Source organism: Mastigoproctus giganteus, chromosome 3 (genome assembly GCF_048544385.1).
Source record: "Mastigoproctus giganteus isolate SK-2022 chromosome 3, ASM4854438v1, whole genome shotgun sequence".
NCBI lineage: Eukaryota > Metazoa > Arthropoda > Arachnida > Uropygi > Thelyphonidae > Mastigoproctus > Mastigoproctus giganteus.
In genome coordinates this window covers 190,046,940-190,072,682 of record NC_143577.1, presented here as the reverse complement: position 1 = coordinate 190,072,682, position 25,743 = coordinate 190,046,940, and the positions used below count along the sequence as shown (strand labels likewise).

At 38.7% G+C, this 25,743-nt stretch overlaps 1 protein-coding gene across 1 annotated transcript in view; it reads right to left on the bottom strand.

Annotated features, from left to right (window-relative positions):
* Positions 1-25,743, bottom strand: part of LOC150088504 (cytochrome P450 2J4-like) — a 41,511-nt gene that overhangs the window by 14,288 nt on the left and 1,480 nt on the right. Inside the window, exons 2-4 of the mRNA XM_090370199.1 lie at positions 19,301-19,428; positions 7,152-7,258; positions 2,363-2,664 (exon numbers count right to left, since the gene is read on the bottom strand). Of these exons, the coding sequence (XP_090226325.1) occupies positions 2,363-2,664; positions 7,152-7,258; positions 19,301-19,428 (537 nt within the window). The remainder of the gene's footprint in view (positions 1-2,362; positions 2,665-7,151; positions 7,259-19,300; positions 19,429-25,743) is intronic.

The window sequence follows — 25,743 nt, the reverse complement described above, 5'->3', positions numbered from 1 at the left end:
AATGTTATTAGTGGAGTCCCTCAGGGCTCAGTGTTGGGTCCATTATTGTTTTCTGTATTTATAAATGATATTGATGATGGTATATCAAGCTTAATGTCCAAGTTTGCAGATGATACAAAGGTTGGCAGGGTTGTCAAGGACACTACTGACACTATGCTGCTGCAACAGCATCTGGAAAGGTTGAGCAGATGGGCTGAGAGGTGGCAAATGAAGTTTAACATTGACAAATGTAAAGTACTACACATGGGAAAAAGCAACCCCAGAGCAACGTATCAACTCTGTGGTACTACACTGACAGTGTTAGAGAATGAAAGGGACTTGGGGGTGATTGTGCAGGCAGATATGAAGTTCTCTGAGCAGTGCAGACGGGCGGCTGCAAGAGTAGCTCATGGAGTATTGTCAATGATATACAGGAATTTTTCCAGCAGGGATAAGGAGGTGATTATTCCATTGTATAAGGCAATGGTCAGGCCACACCTAGAGTACTGTATACAGGTCTGGAGGCCTCATTTCAAGAAGGATGTAGAGCTGCTGGAACGAGTACAGAGAAGGGCAACAAGATTAGTGAATGGAACAAAGGGGTGCTCTTACGAAGAAAGGCTTAAGTTTTGCAAATTACAGTGTCTGGGGACTAGGCACCAGCGAGGTGATCTGATAGAGGTGTATAAAGCCTTGAATGGTTTAAGCATGCTCAATGCTGATGGCATTCTTCCTCTAGCTCAGAAAAATCACCTGAGAGGGCATAAATTCAAATTGAGGAAAGACAGATGTAGGATAGACGTGCGGAAATTTGCCTTTAGCCAGCGGGTGGTTGGTTGGTGGAACAGACTGCCATCCCTTGTGGTGGAGGTTGATAGCCTAAATAAGTTTAAGGCTCAGCTGGACAGGTATTTTGAACGAACAGAGGGGTGAAGTGGAAGTGGGTTTTTTTTTTTTTTTTTTTGGCTGATGCTGCATAAGCTTGCTTTCTTGCATCAAATGCCTCTACTAATGCTAATGCTAATGCTAATGCTATTCACGCTCAGGCTGCTTTTGATAAGAAGCATGACGCTATCACCTTTCTATCTTCCCTGGAACTCGGCATCCCCAATTTCCTGGCGTCATCATGTTTCTGTTAACCCTATTATATGAATTAGTTGTCCTAAACAGTAGTTCGAATTCAAATTTTATTGGCTACACTCCTGACCTTAATGTATACATAGTTATTACTGAGTATTCTTCTATAGTTTACTACCCCGAAACACCCGTTAAAGTTCTTCAGGCTTGTTTCCCTAGCTCATTTGAAACGTTGCCATCCTCAGAACACCTTGCTGACATCGGCTGTCGTGAGAGAATGGTTGCAAGACGTATCCGTCCTGCAACCATTCTTCCTCAAATTGAATTTATGCTTCCTCCTGTTCGTAGTCTGGGCAAGTGGAAGGATTCCATGCATTGGAATCCTTCCTCTAATGGATTGAGTAAGCCCAATCCATTCAAGGCCTTAAGCACCTCCAGCAGATCTTCTCGCAGGCACTGAAGCCTTTCTTGGTAAGAACACCCTTTTACTCCCTTCACCAGTCTTGTCGTTGTTCTCTGTACTCGTTCCAACAGATCCACGTTCTTCCTAAAAATTAGGCTTTCAGACCTGTATTCAGTACTCAAGTAGTATCTTAGCTATTGCCCAATAAAGTTTGTGTGGGAGGTGGGGAAGGTTCAGGTTTCTAGCGAAGGTTACCATGATAAATGTCTCACAGATCATTTTCGTCAATCTCGAAACGTGCGTACGAAATTATGTCGCAGGAAATCGTAGGCTATGGAATATTAACTACGGTATGCTGCGCATAATCCATTTTATATAGCTTTATACACAGCAGAGGCTATATGCTCAAAGACTACAGACCTGGCTCTCGCTCTATGTTTAACCTTTGGGATTGTGACTTCGAATATATTCAAATTGAAGTTTAGAAATATATTGTAAGTTGGTTTGTGTTGTACAGAGCTTGCGTGAGTATAACTAATGCCATGCCGTGTCTTTAAATTTCTTCTATTCTCTGGTTCAGTGTTTGTGGGATGAAATACCAGAGTTTCTCGCCATATATTCTAATTAGTATTCGAAAAATGCTGTCATCATTGATATATTTTTATTATGAATGACGTCAGTCAGGCATCGCTAGTTAAATAGCTTTTCTAGATGCAAATCTTGTTTTTGATAACCCTGCCCACAGACCCATGAGTTTCATTATGTGTAAAACTTGGATCGTTAACTACGGTTTGAATACAATGAAACTATATAATGGTAACAAACTGTGTAATAAAAATGAAACTATGTAATGGTAGGGAACTAACTACTAAAACTAGTATTTAATAGAAGGAAAAGACTTACTCGAACATTTTAATCAGTTTCAGTTGCAAATTTACAACCTTCTTGCAACCAAAGGCCCTGAGAGAAACCAATATATTCTTCAAGGTGGGAAAGACGGATCCGATTTTAACCCGCGAGACAAAGGTCAATGTCTCTCTAAGAGAGTCTTGCAACAGAATTCTTTTAGGATCACCATATTGAAACTGTTTGCCAAACACAAACGGAGTGATATTATTTGACACACTGTCAGTTATACAGATGACAATGGAGACTGGCTTCCCATTTTGCTCTTTTAATTTCTCCATATAACAAGCAATTTCATCCTTGAATTGAAAAATGAACACCATTAGAAATATGCTAAACACAATTAAACACAGAAAATTCAGTCATGAAATTTAAAATTGCACTATATGTAACGTACGAGAATTAGAGAAATATAGTCGGCCGAAACTGGCTTGTGAACTTGTGTTTCTAGCCGTTACTGAAGCCCATCAGTCATGGGCTCCAGTAATACCTACAAAAAACAAAATAATTTGTACATGTTACTGAGATCGGATTGCAAAAGCAGTAAGATTTAGGTTTTGAGGTGTTAACTTTTGCGTGAAAAGATGGTGACTGAAACATAACCTATCAACTTATAACAATGAACGGCATAAGAGCTTTCTGAATTTTACCTGCATTTCGAGGATGGATTCCATGAAATACAGAAATTACTCCTTGAAAAGATGAATTGCTTGAAATTCCTTGATTTCAACGATGGTTTGCTGTGGAGAAGAAGTAAGTTGATACAGCATCAGCAAAAGAAAATCACATAATCTGTACATCCCCTCTAGCAATTGTTTAATCCTTCCTTAACTTTATTTAAACTCCACAAAACCACATGGAAGTGTATTCCAACAATAAATTACTCAGTGGCTGAACTCAAATGTTTTCACATCTATCTTGAAACCATACGTTTTCAATTCAAAATTACGTTCCCTTAATGTGTGTTGTCAGAGAAAGAATAAAAAGTGTCATAGTAGATTCACCAGAGAATAACCTCATATACCCACGTGTTTTATGCCCATTAATTGCACGCTTGTGTTCTTCATAGTAGCATACTTCTCGGAGTTCGTATGACTCCGAGAAGTATGCTACCATGAAGAGTAAAACAAAAATCATAAAGGTTCCTTGCATCGTTGAGAGAATTCGAACTAGGACCTCTCCATCCCGTGTAAGGAGGGCGCTGATTATAACTACTGTACTACACGGAAAGGCCTTAGAAAGAGCAAGAATGTCATTAGCATTTAGTTTACTCAATCCATCTGAAGCCTTAAACAATGAAATTACGTCCTCGCAAGCTCGGAGCTTCCATTTGCAAAAGTGAAGTCTCTTGGTATGAGAACTTCTGCGTCTCTGACTGATATTGTAGATTTTCATTGCACCAGTTTCAAAAGATCGACATCTTCCTAGAATGGATATGGCAAAATTACTGTATATCATAAAGATATACAATAAACTCCATAAACTGTTCTAACAGCTTGTTGGCATTCTAAAAGAACTTCATATCGAATACTTTAGTTAATTTTTAGGTCATTTTCGTTCTCCAACATCTTTATCGTGGTATTGCCAACATATTGGCATGCTCTTCTAGGATTACTGTTTTCCACATGCACTTCCTTGTATTTATCTATCAATGTTAAATCTCAATTACCACATTTCAGCCCACCTGCCTAATTTTCCTAGATTTTCTTGCTGTAACATGCCCTAATTCCTTCATGAACTACCCTGCCAACCTTTATATCATACGTAAACCTAGACGTTAAGCTTGAAATCCATTCACTAATATTGTTAATAAATATTGAAAACAATAAAGAACCTGAGGAGATCCACTAAAGACAATTATAAGAACAGCATTCACATTAATGACTATCCTCTGTCTTCTACTGGGAGGTATCTCCCCGTTAACAAATCTCTACTGCCAATGTCGTACAACTGTATTCCTCTCAAAATGATGATGTATACTTTTTTTAACCACTGATTCCATTATTTTCTCTGGAACAGAAGTCATACTGCTAGGGTCACATGCATTCCAATGCATTCCTCTCCCAGCACCAAAGAGAAGTCTCCTTCCCTTTGGTCCTGGGACAGGGTCAAGATTTATACCGAGAACTCCTCAGTTCCAATCTTGACTATGGTTCCCAAGCCTGTTCCTCTGCTTGAAATTCTGTACTCCGATAGCATGATCCAATCCATTCTTATTGATTAGATTAAGCCATAAGAACGTCATCGTATCAAGAATGGACCAACATCCATAATAATACCATTGGATCAAGAATAGATTCAGATCAATAAGAATGTCATTGGATCAAACTCAATAAGAATGTCATTGGATGAAGATCAATAAGAATGTCATTGGATCAAACTCAATAAGAATGTCATTGGATGAAGATCAATAAGAATGTCATCGGATCAAAACAATGGCTTCTTATTAACAGGACCTGGTCCCTTTCGACGGAAAATAATAGAGCTTGGTATACTGTATATACCACAGCGCTTGGTATACGGAATAAACCACTTTGCTTCTGTGGCGAATTGGAGAGTTGGGATCACGTGATATACGCCCATAATACCCATAATACGTAGCCCAACGAAACAGACTTGTCACCAAGGTACAGGACAATCCCCTCAACAACAAGACGTTCTGCTCGTGAATGAACACTATTACCCCGCATTCAATAAATTTTCTCAAATATTTTTTTTTCAAAAAAGGCGTGTAAAACTGCAGGCTATTGTGCAAAATTTAAAATGTAATTAAAATATGCAACGTCTAACAAATCCTCTCCTACCATTGTACGAAATGAACACGTGCTAATATCCAAGCCAAATGGCCTCGGTTGCTTTCCGGATCACCTGCATCTGTTTCTCATGGAGGCCCAAAGTAGGGTGAGCTTATTTACTCATTCAGATCCGCCAGTGTTTAACTGAAGCGTCTTGATATTGAAACCCTAGAAAGATTACTCCGTTCTCGAACTAGCAACTTCTTCTATCTCTACCTGAACATTATCGTAGGATCACATGCCACCTGACATGGTTGGGTAGGATGTCTGCTGACCCTGCACCGCTGCACAGTGTTGATATTTTGCTATCGTTCCCTGATTGGCAAATGGCAATTATATGGGAACCCCATTTCCCCACAACCTTTCCTACGAGAATTCGCCCAATCCCTCTCCCCTTTTTTTTCGCCTCAACATGCTGAATGGGCCTTCTTCTCTGTGACCCACTCTTTTCTCCATTAATTCTGACCTCCCCTCTTCTTCCCTATATCCTCTCCAACATTTTTTTACTTGGAAGCTCAGGTGACCCTGGTGGAGACCAGCCAGAGAACGACAGCTATACTGCCTGGTTTATCTCCCGTGGTGATGGCGGGCAACTAGGAGCACTAGGGCCAAGTTTCGTCTACGAAATATGGCCCACGTGTAATTAATTTCCTTTTCACCATTAACAATAGCAGCCAGATGGAATTTGCCCGTGCTCCTTCGGTACAGTCGCTATTGTAAAAGTCAAATGGACTCTATTTACCACACCTCGATGGCATACCAATTTGTTCCAATAAGTCATAGGCGATTTCTGGAATTAAGAGCAGAAAGCAATTTTTTTTTCTTTTTCGGAGAGCGCTGAGTAATTGTATAGTTTCATCTCATAATCCATGGTCAATAGGATCAGAACCAAATTGATATTAAAATTTTAATAAAATGTATTTAAATAATTCAAAAAAGGGTAATAAATTTAATGAAAAACACGCGCTAAGTTAACTCAAATTTGTAATCTGATTCTCTAGCACTATAGCAAATTATACAATTAAAATGCTTTTAAAATATTAATAGAAGTGTAAAGATTTTTAATGGAAAAACGCATAATTTCTGTATTATACAATATATTATGTAATATCTGTACTCCTTTTCGAATTCTGGACATCACTGCATTGATTTCTTAAAGTCATTACATTGAATTTTCGAAATCAACGTATTGAATTCTCGAAGTCATTGAACGTAACTTCTTTGGTTTGTAATCATTATCTTATTAACTTGGATTATAGAGGCCTTAATTAGGATTGAAATTAATCAAGTATTCTTTGCCCCATTGGAAAATAACCTGGAGATCGGCATTTCAGGAATCAGTGGTGTCCGTAGCCGAGTGATCAGGAGCGAGAGTGCAGTAGTACACTGTCCTCTTTGAGTAGACCGGGGTTCAAGCTCCTGACTGCTAAATACGGTCGATCTACCAACCCGCACAGGACCAGCGTGGCAGATTATGGTCCATTCTCCCTCAGCCAATTGTTGAGGACGCTTCCATCCTGCAGTGGGATGATAATGGCTGTAGTTTACCTTTTTTATTAGAAAAGTTAAAACTGTTTCTGCATTGTGTCTCAAACTGGAAGGTGAAATGCAGCGGAAGATCATCAGCAAAATATGGATAAGATTTCCAGTCAGTAGCAAAGGTAATTTATATGCAAGAGTCAAAGAGTGGGAGAAAGCACCGAACATTGGGGAACACCAGGATTGTGGAGAAATTATAATACAGGTAGCCATTTGCCATTACTTCTGTCAGAGGAAAAAATGGGAAGTCCAGTTGTAAAAATACAGTAGAAGGTCCATAATATGGGAGCTTCTTGTTCAGAAGAACTTTATGCCAAACATAATCTGGAAATCTGAAGAAATTACTGATTAATGGTACGCATAAAAGTACTGAAAAATCGAACTAAGAGGAAACAGTCTCTTTATAGATTACAGCGTACATATGAAAAATATTTGTCTATTTGGTAATTAACCTTTATGCGATCTTCCATCCAAGGCCTATTCATTCCTAATTCTCTCAGAACGGACACTGCAAATCCTCTCTGTTCAGACCAAACATCCCCACTGAGGGCGTCGAATCCTGCAAAAGAAAAGCTGAATATAATAATAATAACTTGAAAATAGGATAACTTCTAAATCTGAAATCAACACTAGCCAAAAAAGTTGTTAATTATATTTATTGTATGCCTTTCTCCAAATCTATTCAGTACCCTACGTGAGGCAAAACAATTGCCTTTGGATTCCTTAAATGTTGTGAAAAATTCCTTTGCTCATTCAAATTATTAATAATGTAAAATTTTTATAGACGTTGAACATGATTGGCCCAGCATGTGTGCCCTGAGGTACTCCTCTCTTTACATTATATGATTTCCCCTTTGTATTTTCTACTTCAACTGTGATTTTCTCTTTTGGTTAAATAAGATGTTAAGAGTTGATTGACTCTTCCCCTTATGCCGTATTTCAGTAATTTCTCTTTCAAGATTGCGATATCAATTAAGTCATTTGCTTTCGTCAAATCTATAAATAAGATCATTATGAAGTTATTGTTGTTTAAATGTAAGTTAAAAGAGTCTACTAAACTTTCTGATAATGTCTGTGTGCTCTTGCCCTTCTGATATGAGAATAGTGAGTTCTTTAACAGTCCATATTGATGTAAATATTTGCTTATATGGGAAAATATATAATTTTCTATTATTTTATTTATAACCGACTGAATTGTAATTGGTCTATAATTACAAAAGTCATCTGGTGGTCCCTTTTTATATATAGGGATTACTTTAAAAGAAAGTAAATTTGTAGGATAGCTTCCCGACTCTAACATCCGTGCTATAAGATCCACCAAGAGAACAAAGAACTATTCTTTATTTCTCTTTACTTCGGTTACTGTAATACGGTCCAGTCCATAAGATTTCTTGTTCTTCAACTGTTCTATAATCTTAAGGATCTCGGTGTATTGTGGAGTTAAGACTACACAAGAGCTCACTATCTGAGGAAGGCTGTCTTGTTGAGTAAAGGGATGTTGACAATTGTGTATATCATATCTGTTGAGCTCTAATACAGCTTTGGCAAACCTATTTGCAGCCTTATATTGTTTGTTTGTACCAGAAAGCTGCTTTAATAGGGTTTTAATATGATTTACTCTTGATTTTTTCTTCCTTTTACTTAACAGATTATTTATAATGTTCCATTTTTCCTTTTGTGTTATCTGCCTATCCATAAAAAGTTGATTGTAATAAGTGTTCTTTTTGTTTTCTTATCATACCTGTCAATTTATTTCTGAGTGTTTTATAATTGTGATAATGTTCTATCTTTGATGGACAATTTCTATTCTGCCTGAAGTATTTGTTCCTTTGTACCATTAATTCTTCTATTTCGTTAATCATCCAAGGTTTCTTAAGCTTAATCCTGCTACTCCTAGAATTTATACTGCAATCTGAGTAATTTTCTTTACTCTCTCTTCATTAAATCTCGAATTGTTTTTCATTTGTATTATCTTATTTGAAAAGACATTTACATCTGTTGTGTAGGATGAGTGCTCTTGTATTAACATGTTTTCTATGTTCTGTTTCAGTTTACCTGTTGATAAATAATTTTTCCTCACAACATTTGTTAATTTTATATCTACACATGGATGTTGTTTTGAATACTTATCTACTATTAGTATACACGTTCTGTGATCTGAAAGTTGATTTAATAATATGTAAGAATTAGTATACTTTAACTTTATATTTGTTATAAGGTGATCTAAGCAAGAGCTTGCTGTTCTATCTCTCTCTGTCCTTTGTTGCCTTGTTATTCCAAATAAGGTATGTTCAAATCCATAATTGTTTAAGATTGCAGAGTATCTGAGTATCACATTATCTGTTTCATCGGTTAGTAAATTAATATTAAAATCTCCTACTAGTATGGTCTTATCTGCTTGTATGTCATCCCATTGCAAAATTATGTTACCTAATTCTATTATAAAGCTGTTTATGGAATCTGCTGGTGGCCTATAAAAAGCACAATCATGAATGTGTTTTCTCGATCTTCTCCTGATAATTTGACACAGCAGTATTCACAAGACTGAGTAGAGTGGTAAGCGTGTATTGCCTTATAGCATGTTCTGTAGTATATTATTATTCCTCCACCCCTTCTCAACTCTCTCAATATATAGACCTTCTCATACCCTTGTACGTTATAATTAGAAATTTCTTCACTTTTTATGTTAACCTTTGTTAAAACTATACATGAAATATAATCTTTCATTGCATTTATATATTGCAAGAAGTTAAACCAATTTTTTCTTAATGACCTGATATTTAGAGCTACCAGAAAGAACTGATTTTTACCAATTATAAGATCTTGAATATTTGGATTATTTAAAAAATGTAAAGGCGAGTTGAAAGTCTGTGATTCCTCAAAAAGCATAACTGAAGTCTTAACTTTAACTTAGGTCTAGATTTCAATTTTTCACAATATAAGGGTCTATTTTATATACTGTAGATCCTTTGAACTCAAGATTCTTATGGCTCTTGAAGATTCATTCTTCTTCACATAAATTCTTCCATGTTTTAACCATAGAAATTTGTAACTGTGCGTTTTTACTAATTGTTTTGTTTCCCAAAACAATTGCTTGAGGTGAGTTGTTAATTGGTCATTTATGTAGATTGGAATATTGCTGTTGTTCTGAAATACATCATTTGCTGTCAGTCGGATCTCCTTTGCCTTTCTCATCCATTTTTCCTTTACCACATGGTTTGAAAATTTTACAATTATTGTAGGCTTTTCGTTTATTTTCTTATTGTTAGGTATGTAATAGTGTTCTACTTCTTTATTGTGCTGTAGCTTCAGTGCAAGTCCTGGCTGCTGTATAACAAGCCCTAGATCTTGGCCCTCTAGTCCATTTAATCCTATTATTTCTACATTATTTGCTAATAATTGCTGTTCTTTCGAGTCAATCCTTAAGTTTAAGTAGGGTGGAATTTTCCTCGTTTTGTTTGAATGAAGCTTCCAGATCCACAATTCTTTTGCTGATTGCAGCGTTGAAGTCCTGCAGTTTACTTATGCTTTTTTGTATCTTGTCAAAGTTAATCTGAGACAAAAGAGATCCATTTCTTGATATCGTCTACTTCTGTCTTCAGGTCTTCCATTTGCTTCTTTATTGGTAATACTTCTATTATCAAATCCAGCAAATGAATTTTACTGGATAACTTCCTTAGTACGTCGTCTATATTTAGGGTGTTCGCCTGCGGTTGTCTTCGTTTAATGCTGTTGTTGAATGCAGCAAATCGTGAAAGTCTTCCGCCGAGTAGGAAATTTCACTTCTTTCTTCCCTCTCTTCTTTCCTGCACAAAATACACCTCCACTGTTGTTTCTTTTGTTTCGCCAAGTCCAATGGGGCAAAGTTGCTCCATTGGACTTGCCTTCCCTAAGATCGGAGTGACTGCTGAGGCAGTTAGTGTCGCCATCTGGTGGCCCTCACGAGAACTAACAACCACTTGAATTAAGTCGAAGCTAAACAAGTCCACCTCGTACAGGACGCAAATATATATATAGTGGTTGGAACGATTCCCAGATATTCGGGTCGCCGAACAGCGATTACCGGACCAAAGAAAGATCATCGTCACGAAGAACCTAATAGCTCCTGCCATCTTGGAAAAAATGAAGCAGAATATGAGCGATCAACTACAAAGAACAAAGAATATGGTCAATATGGAACCAAAGGAGGAACAGCATACTACGGAACCAGAGGAAGACGAGCATGAAGAAATACAACCCACAGTAGCCGAAGTGGAAAGAGACGAAGAATAGAAGACGAGTGGAAGAAGACCCTAACAGAATTCGAAGGAATGGACTCCACGAGAACCCACCTGATACCTAAGCAGAGGCCAAATAAAATCCTGTGGAGAGTAACAGACCATTTCAATCGGAAAATAATACCACATTACAATTACAACAATGGTGCAACGCTGGAGGCTGTCCACACAGCCGTATACTGTGCTGTCATAGCAGCCACTAGGATTAATGGAAAAGAAACGAGAGACCAGCAACAGAAGAACAGAAAACAGAAGGAACCGCCAGCTTGGGAAAGAAGACTTCAGCAAAAGATAGAAGAAGAATTAAGAGTCAAGATAAGTCAGTTGAACCAGTACCAACAGAATAATAGAAGTAAGAAGTCGATTGGAAAGGTGAAGAGCATCCTCAAGTGAGACAGCATCCAGAGAAAATATGAGACCAGAAATCAGAAAATAGGAGAATTCTTGGACAAACTGAAGCAGAACTTCCTCGCACTCATCAAGAGACTATATCGATACAAAGAGAGCTCCCAGAGGAAAATAAAAAACCGAATCGTCGATGAGGACCAAAGAGCCTTCTACAGGAAACTGGGAGAAGATGAGAAGAGAGGAAACGGACCACCCGAGCAGAAGATGATCGAGGTGTTCTGGGGAAATATCTGGAACAGTGAAGTCAGACATAACAGCCGAGCCCACTGGATAGAACAGAAGAAAACCGAGGACGTACAAGAGAAGAAAGAGGGAGTAATTCGAGAAGAAGAAGTAAAACAGTCGATCAGGAACACGAACAACTGGCGAAGCTCAGGAATTGATAACATCCACAACTACTGGTACAAGAAGCTCACTTGAACACGCAAGCATCTAGCAGACCAGTTCACTCGAATGATAAGGCACCCAGAGACAATCCCGAAGTTTCTCACTGAAGGAGTCACATATCTGAAGGCTAACGACGAAGATACAAGGAACCCGGCGAATATAGGCCAATCACCTTCCTCCCAACGATGTACAAGATCCTGACCAGCTGCATAACCAAGAAGATATGACACCAATTAGATAGTCAGAAAATAATAGCCAAACAGCAGAAAGAATGCAAACGGAGGAGCAAAGGAAGCAAGGAACAATTAACCATAGATGCCGCAGTTATGGAGCAAGTCTACAAGAAGCATCGCAACCTATACACGGCCTACATCGATTACCGCAACGCCTTCGACTCCTTACCTCATAGCAGGCTAATAGAGACCCTGAAGATCTACAAGGTCAATCCGATAGTGACAAACTTCCTAGATACAATAATGGCCAATCCCCAGCAGAAGAGGAATCGTTCAGGGAGATGCACTGAGCCCACTGTGTCTAGCACTCAACCAACTAACCACCATGCTTAACGGCAGCAAGTATGGATATAACCTCAAAGAAAGAAGAAAGAACCTATACACCCTCACCCACCTGATGTACGGTATATGGATGGCATCAAGCTCTACGCGGCAATCGAGAAGCAACTCCGGCAACTACTCCGGATCACAGAAAAATTCAGCAAGGACATCAGGATGGAATTTGGTCTAGACAAATGGAAGATCCACACACTGCACCAGGGAAAATTAGTCAGCCAAAACTACCAGCCGTTGAATGGTGAAGAGATCGAAGCTATGACAGAAGGAGAGACCTAAAAATACCTAAGGATAATGCAGGCTCAGCAGTTAGAGCACAAGGAAATCAAGAAGTGCTTGAGCCAAAATATCATCAGAGACACAGAAGCCTGCTGAAAGCAAAATTGAATGGGGGGAACACAGGTAAAGCCATAAACACCTATGCAGCTCCAGTACTAACATACACCTTCCGGGTCATAGATTGCACTAACACCGAGCTAGAAGATATCATGCGAAAGGCAAGGACAACGATCACCAAGAGCCTCCAACACCACCTGAAGTTAGTAGTGGAGAGACTAACAATAGCTCGGAAAGAGGGAGGAAGGGGCCTGACAGACCTGATAGAGCAACAGAAAACAGCAATAGTTAACCTGAATAATTTGTTACTTCGAGAACAAAATAGCACCAATCCAACAGGCCACAAGGAAGATATATAAGTGGTATACCCACTCAACCTAAGCAAGAAGCTGCCTCCCGCCTAGACGGAACAAAAAACGAAGCTAGAAAGACGGGCAAAGAAGACACTCCATGGCAGACACTGCAATGACCTCCATCAAGATCACATCGATAATATTGCTTCCAATGCATGGCTCACAAGCGGGACGCTCTTCCCGGAGGCTGAAGGATTCATGCTGACCATCCAAAACCAAGTAATCAACACCAGAAAATATAAAATACATCACAAAGGAGCCCGGAATGTCAGATAACTCATGTCGACAATGCCACCTGGCCTCAGAAACGATCCAACACATCACCGCGGGATGCAAAGTGATCACTCAGACTGAGTACACTCATAGACACGATCAGGTAGCCAGGATAATACATCAGAAGCCAGCAAGGAAATACCAGTTGATCGAAGAAAGTGTACCGTACTACAAGTACGAACCCCAGGCAGTACTAGAAACCCCAAACCACAAGCTGTACTGGGATCGCGCCATAATAACGGATAAGATAATCCCGCACAACAGACCGGACATAACCTTTGTGGACAAGAACGAAAAGGCTACCTATATGATTGACTTAGTAGTACCCAACACTGGCAACCTACAGAAAACCCATGGGGAAAAAATCAGGAAGTACACAAACCTAAGACAGGAGATCAAAGAGATGTGGCATATTCAACAAGTTATGACCATCCCTGTCATCGTGTCAACCACAGGTATGGTGCCAAAGACACTACATAACAGCCTAGCAGCAATAGGTCTCACAGCGAACACCAACAAGGAACTCCAGAAAGTCGCAATCCTAAACACCTGTAGGATAGTCAGAGAGTTCCTCTACCAACAGTAAAACCAGACATCACAATAACCACCCTGTGTACTTGGTAGCAATACCCGTCACGAGGTGGAACCCCCCCCCCCAATCAGGGAGAAATAATATAAGAGCAATAATAATTTATTAAAAATTGGTGGCTGGTTTTACTTATCTGATTCATCTGATTCGCCCTGTAATGAAACAAAAAATCGGCATTTTGAAGGGCATTCTTACCAAATGCATTACAAAATATATTAAAGCACACATTAATTAATTTTTCAAATCACATGCACACGAGTCATTAACTTATTCTCGGAGAACATTTTACATACATTTTTATTACATATATACACAGATACAAACACTTTATATTTACAATCGTCGCATTCTGCGTAAAAATAAAAACAATTTTAATTATACAGCTTCACTTGCAAGCAATAAAAGATATACTATGTGTGTATGTATGCGGATGTACTTGTTTTGGGTGGCGCCTAGACGTTTAGTCGAACTCCACCTTGGAAATTCTGTGTTGATAGAGAGAGAAACTGTCTACACTCTACAGCGATCAACACCCTGTCAATCACTGCCCATTTCTAGGCTTGAGTAGTTGTGCCTGCTTCTATTATCTAGTGCTGCTGCACTAATTTGTCGTCCAGTGGAAGGAGTGCAATACCAAAGGACAGGAGCTCTCAGGTTGCCCAACCCGAGGGAAAAAAAAAAAAAAAGAAATAATAATAAATAATAAATAAATAAATAAATAAAAAATAAATAAATAAATAAATAAATAAATAATAATAATAATAATAAAAAAAAAAAATATATATATATATATAAAATAAAATAAAAGAAAAGAAATAAATAAATAAAAAAAAAAAAAAAAAGTTAAAATAAAATAAAAATATGTATAGTTAATACCATTATATACATTGAATGTTATTACTAATTTAAGACCACAACAGTTGGTTTCTAAGTTAACAGCTGTTTGACCTAGTAAGGTAGAAATATAAGTTCATGAACACATCACTCTACTGTCCACTTCTAGAATTAGTAAACAAGGTGCGTCTTCTTTTAAACACCTTGTCAGAAAAGGATTGGAATGCTGCAAAGTTCTTGGCATCTTGAATCAAAATATCGAGGTTGTCAGTCCTAATAGGTTGAGTGCTGTTAAATAGTTCTTGTCTGAAGTCGTCATAAGCCGGGCAGTAAAGCAGAACATGCCTCCAATCTTCTACAGCCCCACAAAAACACAAAGGGTCAGGTTCGAGTCCAAATTTACACAATTTATCCCGTAGTGAACCATGTCCAGTAATTAAATACGACGTTGTCATTGAAGGATAAAACCATCCCATAACTTTCTTATTTACAGCAAATGTTGCATCTTCAATGAACTCCCTGGTAGTGAGTCCCGTTTCACTGGATTGCCATCTGTATTTCCACTTCTCAGTGAATTTTGTCCAAAGATTAATTTTCTCCTGCCGAATGTCCGTGGCCGGATTACTTGCAATGTCGAGGATTTGAGTTGGCAAACCATTCTTTAAGTTAGAAATCATGCCTCGGTATGCCACATAAAGGTCAATCGGAATACAACCTGAGATCACTTGTAAAGCATTGGTTGATGTCGTTCTGCAGCATCTGTGTGTTGCCAATATCATCTTTCTCTGCAATGATAAGAGTTTGGCCTTCACTGTGACGTGAGTAACCCTAGGAAACCATATGGCAGCCGCATATACTACAATTGGCAAAAATATAGCCTTATAATATAATGCCAAAGTTTTGTGCTTTATACCCCATTCAGCTCTTGAGAGCCTAATCACATTGGCAGTAAACTTGTTAATCTTTTCAGCTAAGTTCTTTACGTGGGGGATAAAAGAAAATTTATCATCAATTATGAGACCAAGATATTTATTTTGAGAAACATAAGGAATTTGGACATTGTTGATATGGAGTTTAGGAGGTCTGTTATAATCCAATTTATTGTTGAAGATCATCATTTTAGTTTTCGTCTCAGAAATTTTTAATTTGTTTATTTTAGACCATTCCAGCAAATCATCCAGGATTTCTTTCCCATGTGTTTCTAGCATACGTCTTGACCTGCCTGGTATGCACAGCGCTAAATCGTCGGCAAATGCTATTTTATTGCAAATTTGACTTTCTTTTAGTAACCACTGGTCTAAAACAGAATTCCAGAGGAGAGGCCCAAGGACCGAGCCTTGTGGGCATCCTCTGGAAATGAATTTTGAAAATACCAAGTGTTGTGAGATGACTTTTATCTGCCTATTTGAAAAATAAGATCTCATAACCTGATATAGTAAATCATCACATTCTGCCTCTCGAAGTGACCTGAGAGCGCTCTCCCACCAGAGTGTATCGAAAGCGCCCTCAAAGTCGATAAAAACAACCATCATGTATTTTTTGTCTGTAGTTTTGCATAGATTCACCAAATTTCTGATGGCATCTTCGGTGGAGGAGCCTTTTTTAAAGCCGAATTGTGAATTAGAACTCATATTACTTGCAGCCAAAACCTTCTGCATCCTAGGCGCTAATAATCTCTCATAAAGCTTTCCAAGATTTCCTAGAAGGGATATTGGGCGATATGCCTTGGGATCCGTTGCCAGTTTTCCAGGCTTTCTGAGCATCTTTACTAATGCAATCTTCCAAAAATTTGGAAAAGTCCCCTCTAATAGACATTTGTTGAAAACATTCAACAATATATGTGGAAAATATTGGTGAAATCTTTTGATCGCCACATTTTCAACTAAGTCCATTCCAGGACATTTTGACTGATTGATTTTAGAAATTGCAAGTGCAAGTTCATCTAGACTAAATAGTTCCGTATCATTTGATCCCTTGTAAGATCCGTTAACGAACCTTATCTGAGTTTGTTCGGTGGTGTCTTGCTCTGGGTGATCATCAGGGAAAAGTCTCTCTATAATAGCTTCAACCGTGGAGAGCCAATCAGTAGTCTGACTTCCGTTAGAGTAAACAGAACTATATATCTCAGGAGTTGCAAGTTTGTCACGACAAATTTTGTATATTAATCCCCATGGGTCAGAATTTCCTGTCTGGGACACTAGTTTCTGCCATGAGGATCTTTTGGCTTCCGCAATAGCTTCGAAATATTCCTTACGTAATTGACAATAGACTTCTTTTAGTCGCCTAACGTCTGTTTCTGTTAAGTATCTGTGCCTCTGGAAATTCTTCCTTGCATCTATAACCAGTCTTCTCAAAACAGATAACTGGGGATTCCACCATGGGGTGGAGCCAGGTCTCCTAACTTTCCTTTTAGTGGATTCAGTCAAAGCTCTGTAAAGAGTGTTTTGCACAAAGTAAGCATATTCTACTGCAGTTAAACTGTTCAATTGTGCAATTTTATCATCTGAAAATTCTTGTTGCAAGACTTGCTTAAATTTGGTCCAGTTCGTGGTTCTCATAGAGAAGCGGTTTAAATCCTGAAGGTGACCTGAAGAGCCTCCATCCGTGCCATTTAATACTAAATCAAAAGTGATAGCACGGTGATCGCTATTGCATACATCCGGGCAGACCATCCAGTTTTTTACATGCTGCGACAAGCATGGAGAGGAAAGGGTGAGGTCCATGTTAGACCGTCCGTGAACGTTCCAAAAGGTTGTTGGCATGTTTGGAAGATTATGCACATTCCAATGGTTAGTCAATATAAATTCTTCAAAGACAGAACCTCTAGCGTCGTTGCGTTCGCTAAACCAAAGTTGAGATTTTGCATTGGAGTCAGTTGAAACCAATATATTTGCACTAGGAAAAGTGCTTAAAATTTCTTCCAAAAGATGCATTGGTACCTCGATATTATCATTTGGAGCGCAGTATAAAGAAACCATGTAGAAGTCTAAAAACTGGGTAGAAATATGGATGCAGGTAGAAAAGGATGTACAAAAACGAGATATGACTGTTACAGTTAGAGCTCCATTAAATACAACAATGGCAGTTTTTGGCTGCTTGGATTCATATGCAACGACTCTAGCTACTAACGGGTATCCAACAACGTGATATAATTTATCCGTTTGTCTATACATCGAGTAGGGCTCCTGAATAGCCAAAATGTCTACTTTATCCTGCAAACATGAAGCTCTTAGTTCATCTGCAACGCAACGTGAACGTTGCGCGTTCACCTGCATTATTTTTAGGAAGTATTTGTTGGTAGATCTATTGTAATTTAGATGGTTTATTTGTGTATTATTCATTAGCAGTTTTCAGTCTTGCAAGTTCAGCTGCCTTCTGAAATTCTGGGCAGAGTGGATCCCTTACAGAATGTGCATTGTCCCTGTTCCTCCTCTTACAGTTTATACATCTCGGGGGTTGTTCTTTATGGGGACAATCTGCGTATATATGTCCCCCAGCCGCACAATGACCGCAAGATACAGTCTTGTGGGTGCAAAACTGCGTGAGGTGGCCAAATCCCAAGCAACGGAAGCATTTTGTCACTATTGTAAATTTCCTGTATTTATGGGCTGAGAATCCCAAGAAAATTCTATCGTTTTCTAAAATATGTCTAAATAATCTCGGTGAGAGACCTATCACCCAATTTATCACTTTTGTCTTTGTACCGGAGCTAAAACGTAACATCACCTCTTCCTGAATTTCTTCGAAAGTAAAGCCATAATCTTTAAGATTTTTCATAAAGATGTCCTCTACTATTTCTTCCTTAGTCAAATCTCTTGAAACGTCATAAACTAGTAGGGTAGGAAATGTCATTTTTGGTTTGTCCGACTGTAGTCCGACATCTTTAAATGTGGATGATTGTCTAAGCAGCATTCTCGGAGAACAATATATAATACCCAAAATCAGTAACAACTTAACTAGTCGCAGCAAAACTTGAAAAGGCACAATATAGCCGAAGCAACTATTGCGCCATAAAAAACAACATAAAAAATCCTTTCAATGTAGTGGAAAGCGTGAAACAGGTTTAAAATTACAGACAGTAGCAGAGCTATTACGAAGAGGAAGAATGCGTGCAGAAAGGCGATTACAGAAGTTCGAAGTCGTCATAATTGTACCTTTGTATCTTTGTGCGCAGTATCCATTATTATTCGAAAAGTTAATAGTAGCATAGTTACTGTTAATTTTGGTAAAATTGCAAAACTAGTCATTAAAAGAGTCAAATTAAAATCTGACTATTTTAAAGGCATTTAGAATCTTGAAATTTTGACCCGTTCGCCTGTAGACTGTTGTGGTTTGAATTTTTCAACAATCTGATTGTCAGATATTAAACTAAAAAATAAATTTCTTTTTTATACTTGGCATATGGTCAGGGTCATGGCGATGGGGTCAGGGGAGTTTGCAAGATGAAAAATACAATTCCGCATTTAGCAGTCATGTGTACTCGACCCAAGGTGAATTCAAAGGGTGGTTATACTGAACTCTCTTGTTCATTACTCTATTTTCACTCCTTTTAATTAAACGCAATGTTTTTCTTACCTGAGAACCCCTTAAGGACTTCAAGTGGGGAGTCGTATGGTCTGCCAAGAAAAGCCTGTTTGCTAAAAGCTTCTTTCACAGATGCAAAATCATCAAGAATAACAACGAACCGACTTCCTAAGTTCAGACTGGAAAAAAATGGAAATATTATGATATATACTCTGGTATTTTAATATTTCTTTCATATAAAAGGAAGAGAAAAAAGTGAACGAAAACTGCACGCAACGGAAAATAAAACAAATAATCATTAAAGTATTATAATTCAAAATACGTCATTTTTTTTGGATTTTGTTTTTCTTATCTCGTTTTTCACTGGAAGTTTGGTGATATTCAGATTAAAGTATTTCAAATAATAAAGAAGTTTTATGATTCAAGATGTTTAAAACATCCTATTTGTACATTTTTCCTGTGTATTGCAATGCATAATCTGCTCACTGTATCTAAAACGTAGACAAGTTTTCCTTTTTATCTCATATTAACAAATATTAAGTGTAAGCATTTGTATTTATTAAGTTAATGATCAGTAATCGTTAGTCGACTGAAGTTTCTCTGATTTTCTGTGGTTGAATGTACTCTGAATGCTGTCTAATAAATACATATATATTTGTGTCTTGTTTGTGCACAAACAAGGCACAAATAGCCGAACTACAACGCAAAAATAGATAAAATCCTACGTTAACATTGAAAAACAAATTGTAACTACAGAGAACAAGTAAGTGTAAGTGTAAGTGTAAGTGTGTTTAGGGTCAAACGGCACAAGGGGTTCCCCCCATCTCCGCGTAGTTTACATTGTGGGTGAACCAGTTGAATGGAAAAGCCAGAGATTTAAAAGTGTATGGACTTTGTATATGTGTGATGCCTTGTACCGTTGTTCATCTGGTCATTTAGCCGCTGGGCCCCTATTGAGGCCCAACGTTGCCCCACTTACGCCCCGTGGAGGCAGACCAGGAACCCAGTAGTCTGTTTCACTCTGGCAGGTCCTGCCACTTAATTTCCTGAGATTTCGGCGGCTAGGACCTTAAAAAAAAAATAAATAAAAATAAATAAATAAATAAAAAAAATAAAAAAAGAAAGACAGAAACGCGTCGACGTAGGGGTAGAATCGCTTAGTTTTGCTAGGCCAAGTTATGGGCGTAAGGTAATTTCGATATGTTAAGTTTTTGGGTAGGGCTTTCGCTAGCGTATAGATAGAGAGGGGGGAGGCAGAAGGCTGGGGGGAGAAAGACAGAAATATAGGGCCAATAGAGTAGGTAGCCCCAGTTTTCAGTGGGACATGCCCATGTCCCACCAGAGTAGAAGATATAGGGTGGAGAGGAGAGGAGGACGAAAATGTCCCCCCTCCCCCCAAGGAAGTAGGTTTAAAGGTGAAGGGGGCTAGAGTGCCCTCTTCAGATCGCCATATGGCTATTGGCAGCTATTGTTTCAAGTTTCTTTACTCATGGGGCAAGCTCCGTCCTTGTGCTTGTGTCACTCATCTTTAGTTGCAGCCTTTACATTGTGCTGGCTGGTGTCTCAATAGTAGTACTTGATGTCAGTCATTGTAGATGGTGATTAATGTCCTTCTCCTGATGAAGAGGTCTTGTGCGAACTGGGATAATGCTCTATATTCATCCTCAGTATCTATGAAATGGGATTCCAATCCTTTTGGTAGGTATCTTATTTTTGTTATAAGTACCCCTCTGAGGTCTTCATATTGTGGGCACTCGTACACTATGTGATTCCAGCTTTCTGTCTCCCCGCACGTACAGTTTGGGTCCTCTGCGAGTCCGAATCCGTGCAGCTTCTCATTGTAGGGTCCGTGTCCTGTTATTAGAGATGTCAAATGGTACCCTGGGAAGTACCAGGTCGGCTGTTTTGGGTAGATTTTCTGGAGGTCAGGCAGATATCTTCTGGTTATCTCACCCTTGGTGGTCTCCGTCCATCTTCTCTGCCATAATTTTAGCAGGTGGTTCTGTAATCTAGTTTTTTCCGTTTTTAGGTTGTTCGCTGGGTCAGTTGTGTAGTCCAGATGTGTGGCCGCCACTCCCCTGGATAGCAAGTATAGCAGACCTGTGCGAACAACCTCCAGGTCCAAAGGAAGCGCTCCAGCGAGTACCTGTAGTGCTGGAGTACTCACTGTACTACACGCACGCGTCGTAGTTAAGAGTATGGTCCTTTGGATCATGTCCAGAATTCTTCTATTCACTGCCAGTGCAGTTTTTGGGAACCAAATTGCTGAGGCGTAAGTAATTGCTGGGAGAAACGTTGTCCTGTAATATAGCGTCAGGGCTCTTTTTTTGAGTCCCCAATCTTTCCTAGTAACTCTGGCTACCAGTGCAGAATAGCTCCTGATTTTTTTTCTTATGTACTTTAGGTGCAGCTGGAACGAGAGGTTGTTGTCCAGTACCACGCCTAGGTACTTAAGTTGGTTTACAAACTTAATGGTGACATTGTCAATTTTTATTTGCGGTGGTCGTCGCAATTGCAGGGTTCCTTTAAGCAGGATTGAAGAGGTCTTTATGGGTGAAATTGTTAGCTGGTGTTTTGCGGCCCATTGCTGGAGTTGCTGCAGTGCTTGGTTTGCGTGGGTTTCCAACTGGGCCCGGGAATCCGCTCCCACGGTCAATATCAGGTCATCAGCGAATGCTTGTGTCCTGATGGGTCCCAGATCCATCACTAAGAACTCATCTAACACCATATTCCACAGGAGTGGTCCCAGCACCGACCCCTGCGGACAGCCTCTGTGTACTTCTCTTGTGATCTTATGGTATTCTACATTGATCTCCACTTTTCTATGTGATAAATAGTTTTCCATGACAGGGACGAAAGGTAATAAGAAGTAAATTTTAAGTATTGAATGCTGTGTATCCTATGATTTCAACGACTTATTCAAGGGTCAACCGCCGAAAACAAAGGAAAGAAGTTAGGCCTCTGTTTCTGACATGAAATGTACACAGTTCGGGGTAGATTTGTAAAGCGGGTATGTGAGATGAGGGTTAAAGTTTAAATTATAATTATAAGGCGTACGTATATTTGGTGGCTGACCCGACAGAGGCGGAATGCAAAGAGAAAGGTTAAAATAAAAGAAGATGCCTTACTGAGGTAAATGCTGGTATATGACTGAGGAGTGAGAGAAAGTCTGTATTGCAGTGGAGAATCACGAAAATGTTTCAAATAAATACTTGTATGTTTGGTATACACCAGCGACCCCTTGTGTAAGAAATAGGAAAAAGTTAAATTAAGGAAATAATACAATTAAAATCAAAATTTAAAAATCTAGCTACACGAGGTGTCATAGATTTGAAATGTAAGTTAGAGAAAATAGTCAAATCAATTAAATTAAATTAAATTAAAATTACGAATATATATTAGGGTAGGTATTAAATACATGAAGTAATATATCCCAGGATAGAATGGAATAACAAGCTTAGAAAGTAGCGGTAAATAGTCGCTAAACTTTGTTTAGGCGAGAAAAGTGTGTTAAGGTAGTAAAGGAGCATCTAGACATTGCGTTCGGTAAACTAATGGTTCACGATAAATAAAAATATATAGAATGGTAGGAAAGTGTAAAAAAATATGGAAGAAGACGAAAATAGGTCGTGTTCGGGCATGGCCTGTGTTCAGGGTCCTCTATAGGAACCCCGAAGAAATATCTATTTCTTCCTGCAGTCTTCTGTTTTCGTGTGAGGTCTTCACCTAAAGACAGGTGAAAGCCTTCACCAAACAGCACAATACAAGTGAAGGTCTTCACCTGTATTGTGCTCTGTTCCTGAAAACATTTATTTAAAAATGTAGTCAGTTTGGTTTCTTATGACATCTTCAAGACTTTTCTGTGAATATAGCCTTCTGTAAGGGTTGTTGGTAAAATATGTTCATTACACAGTATTGCTTATAATTACAAAGTTCGACAAGCTGGCCTTCAATGCATACAGGAAAGACAGACATAGCAGGAGGGGTGGAGGAGTTATGCTCTTAGTTAAGAAACATATTAAATCTAAGACAGTGCATCCAGTTGACTTGAAGGACGAGTGCAATGTTGAATTGTTGGATGACTGTTTTCTATAGGAGCATGTTAGAGAGGCAACAAGAGGTAGCAATAATCTTTATTTGGTTATCAGCAGCGATTCTTCATGCATCAAGAATCTTCAAGTAAGAGACCCATTGGCAGGGATCACAGTGTACTGATGCGGAATTTAATTAAAGACATAGCTACTGGCAAGGGTGAAGGGAAAGGATTTTGCTTTAGTAAGGGTGACTATAGAGGTCTTAAACAGTTTTTAAATTGTGCGCAGTATGACCAACTGATGACGTTACCAACAGCAAATTCTAAATGGGAAGTAATCAAAGAAGCTACTAGGCTTTTCATACCAACAAAGAAATACTGTTCAAGGCTTAGACCTAAATGGATGTCAGATGAACTATTGAGACATGCGGTAGAGAAGATAAGTGCACAGAATGCATATGAATTATCAGGTGATACAGGAGCCTATGGTAGAAATAATATAGTCTGCAATCAAGTCGCAAAAGAGGTTAGGAAAGCAAAGGCAGATTTCGAGAAATCTTTGGGGAAGGATGCAAAGAAAAACAACAAAGACTTCTATGCTTGTATTAACAGTAGAAAGAAAAAGTTTGAATCACGTTGGGCCATTTGATGTCTATGAGTTAACTGTTGATGACCCTGCTCACGTTGCGGACAAATATTTGGAATAGATATTTTGTATCTACAGTCATACATGAGAAATTCTTTAGGGAAGGGGATGCCAGAAGTTTATAAAACTCTAATGAGAAGCTAAAATGACGTTGTGATAACTGAAAGGAAATTAGTGCAGAAATTGTTGAGGGTGATCATAAAAAAGGCACCTGGGACTGATGGAATCTATCCAATTATATTAAGGGAGGCTGCAAATGAGATAAGCAAATTCTTAGCCATAATTATGAGAGCATCCTTGGATCCAGGAGAGGTCCCTATAGTGGTCTGGTGATGTGCGAATAAATTCCCAATTAATAAAGGGGGAGCAAAAGGCGACATGAGTAATTACAGACTTGTTAGCTTAACGTCTGTTCCAGGGCAAATAGTGGAATCACTAATTAAAAAAGTAATGCAGAACCATATGGACAGGAATGTAATTATATTGCAACTACAGAATGGATTTGTCAAGGGGCGGTCTTGTCTAAACAATCTGATAGGTTACTATGGTGCAGCAACCAAGGAACTGGATGCAAAAAATAATTTTCACGTCATATACTTGAATTGCAAATAATAGACTACTGTACATACGGAGCAATGTGGTATTACGGGTAAGTTACTGCTATGGATAAAGGGATATTTAAATGAAAAAAGACAGAGAGTAGTTATCAATGGGCACTGGTCTTCGTGGACTAATACTATCAATGGAGACCTCCAGAGTTCAGTGCTGGGTCCATTGTTATTTTCAATATTTATTAATGATATAGATGAATGTATAATGTCCAACTTTGCAAACGATACATAGGTTGGCAGGGTAGTTAACGACAGTCATCAGGGTGAGCTACTGCAACAAGATCTAGGAAAATTTGGGTGGGTGCGCCGATAAATGGCAGTTGAAATGTAACGTTGACAAATGCAAAGTACTATATATGGGTTGAAATAACCCCAGAGTAATTCATCAACTGTGGGGTACAGTGGTACTACACGCAGGGTAGTGGAGAATGAAAAATACCTGGAATTAATTGTACAGTCAGACATAAAATTCTCTGAGCACTGCAGACTTGCTGCCAGGACAGCTCACGGGGTTTTGTCAATGATATACAGAAACTTTGGTAGCAGGGATAAGAGGTGATTATCGCTCGGTATACGGTCATGGTTAGACCGCATCTTGAATATTGTATGCAGATTTTCAGCTTCACTTTAGGAAGGATGTATATTTGTTGGAACGAATGCAGAGAAGGACAACCAAATTGGTGAAGAGAACAAAAGGATGCTCTGGCAGATTATAAATTACAGCGTCTCAAGCCTAGGCACCTGCGGGGAAATCTGATAAATTCCAGTCCAGGAAGAATGGTTGCAGGATAGATGTGCGGAAGATTGCTTTCAGCGAGCGGGTGGTTGATATTTGGAACAGGATTCCATCTGTTGTTGTGGAAATGGATGAAATGAATAAATTCAAGGGGGAACTAGGCAAATTATTGTCGGCTACGATTGGGTGAACTGGTTTTTTTTTTGGCTGATGCTATATACCATATACTATATGTTTCCCAATAGGAGACGTGCCTCAGGCAACTCATTCCAAGCATATTATAATAAACGACTTTAGACTTATAATTTGATTTCGCTGAAGTACGGGACTTAATACATAAGAGCTACCTTACTATTGCTTATACAGCTAAATTTAATAATTCTACGAAACTCCAGTAATTTCATAATCATCGATCCTGCTTATTACCAGTCAAAGCATCTTATTTGAATAATAATAAGATTGGATTTC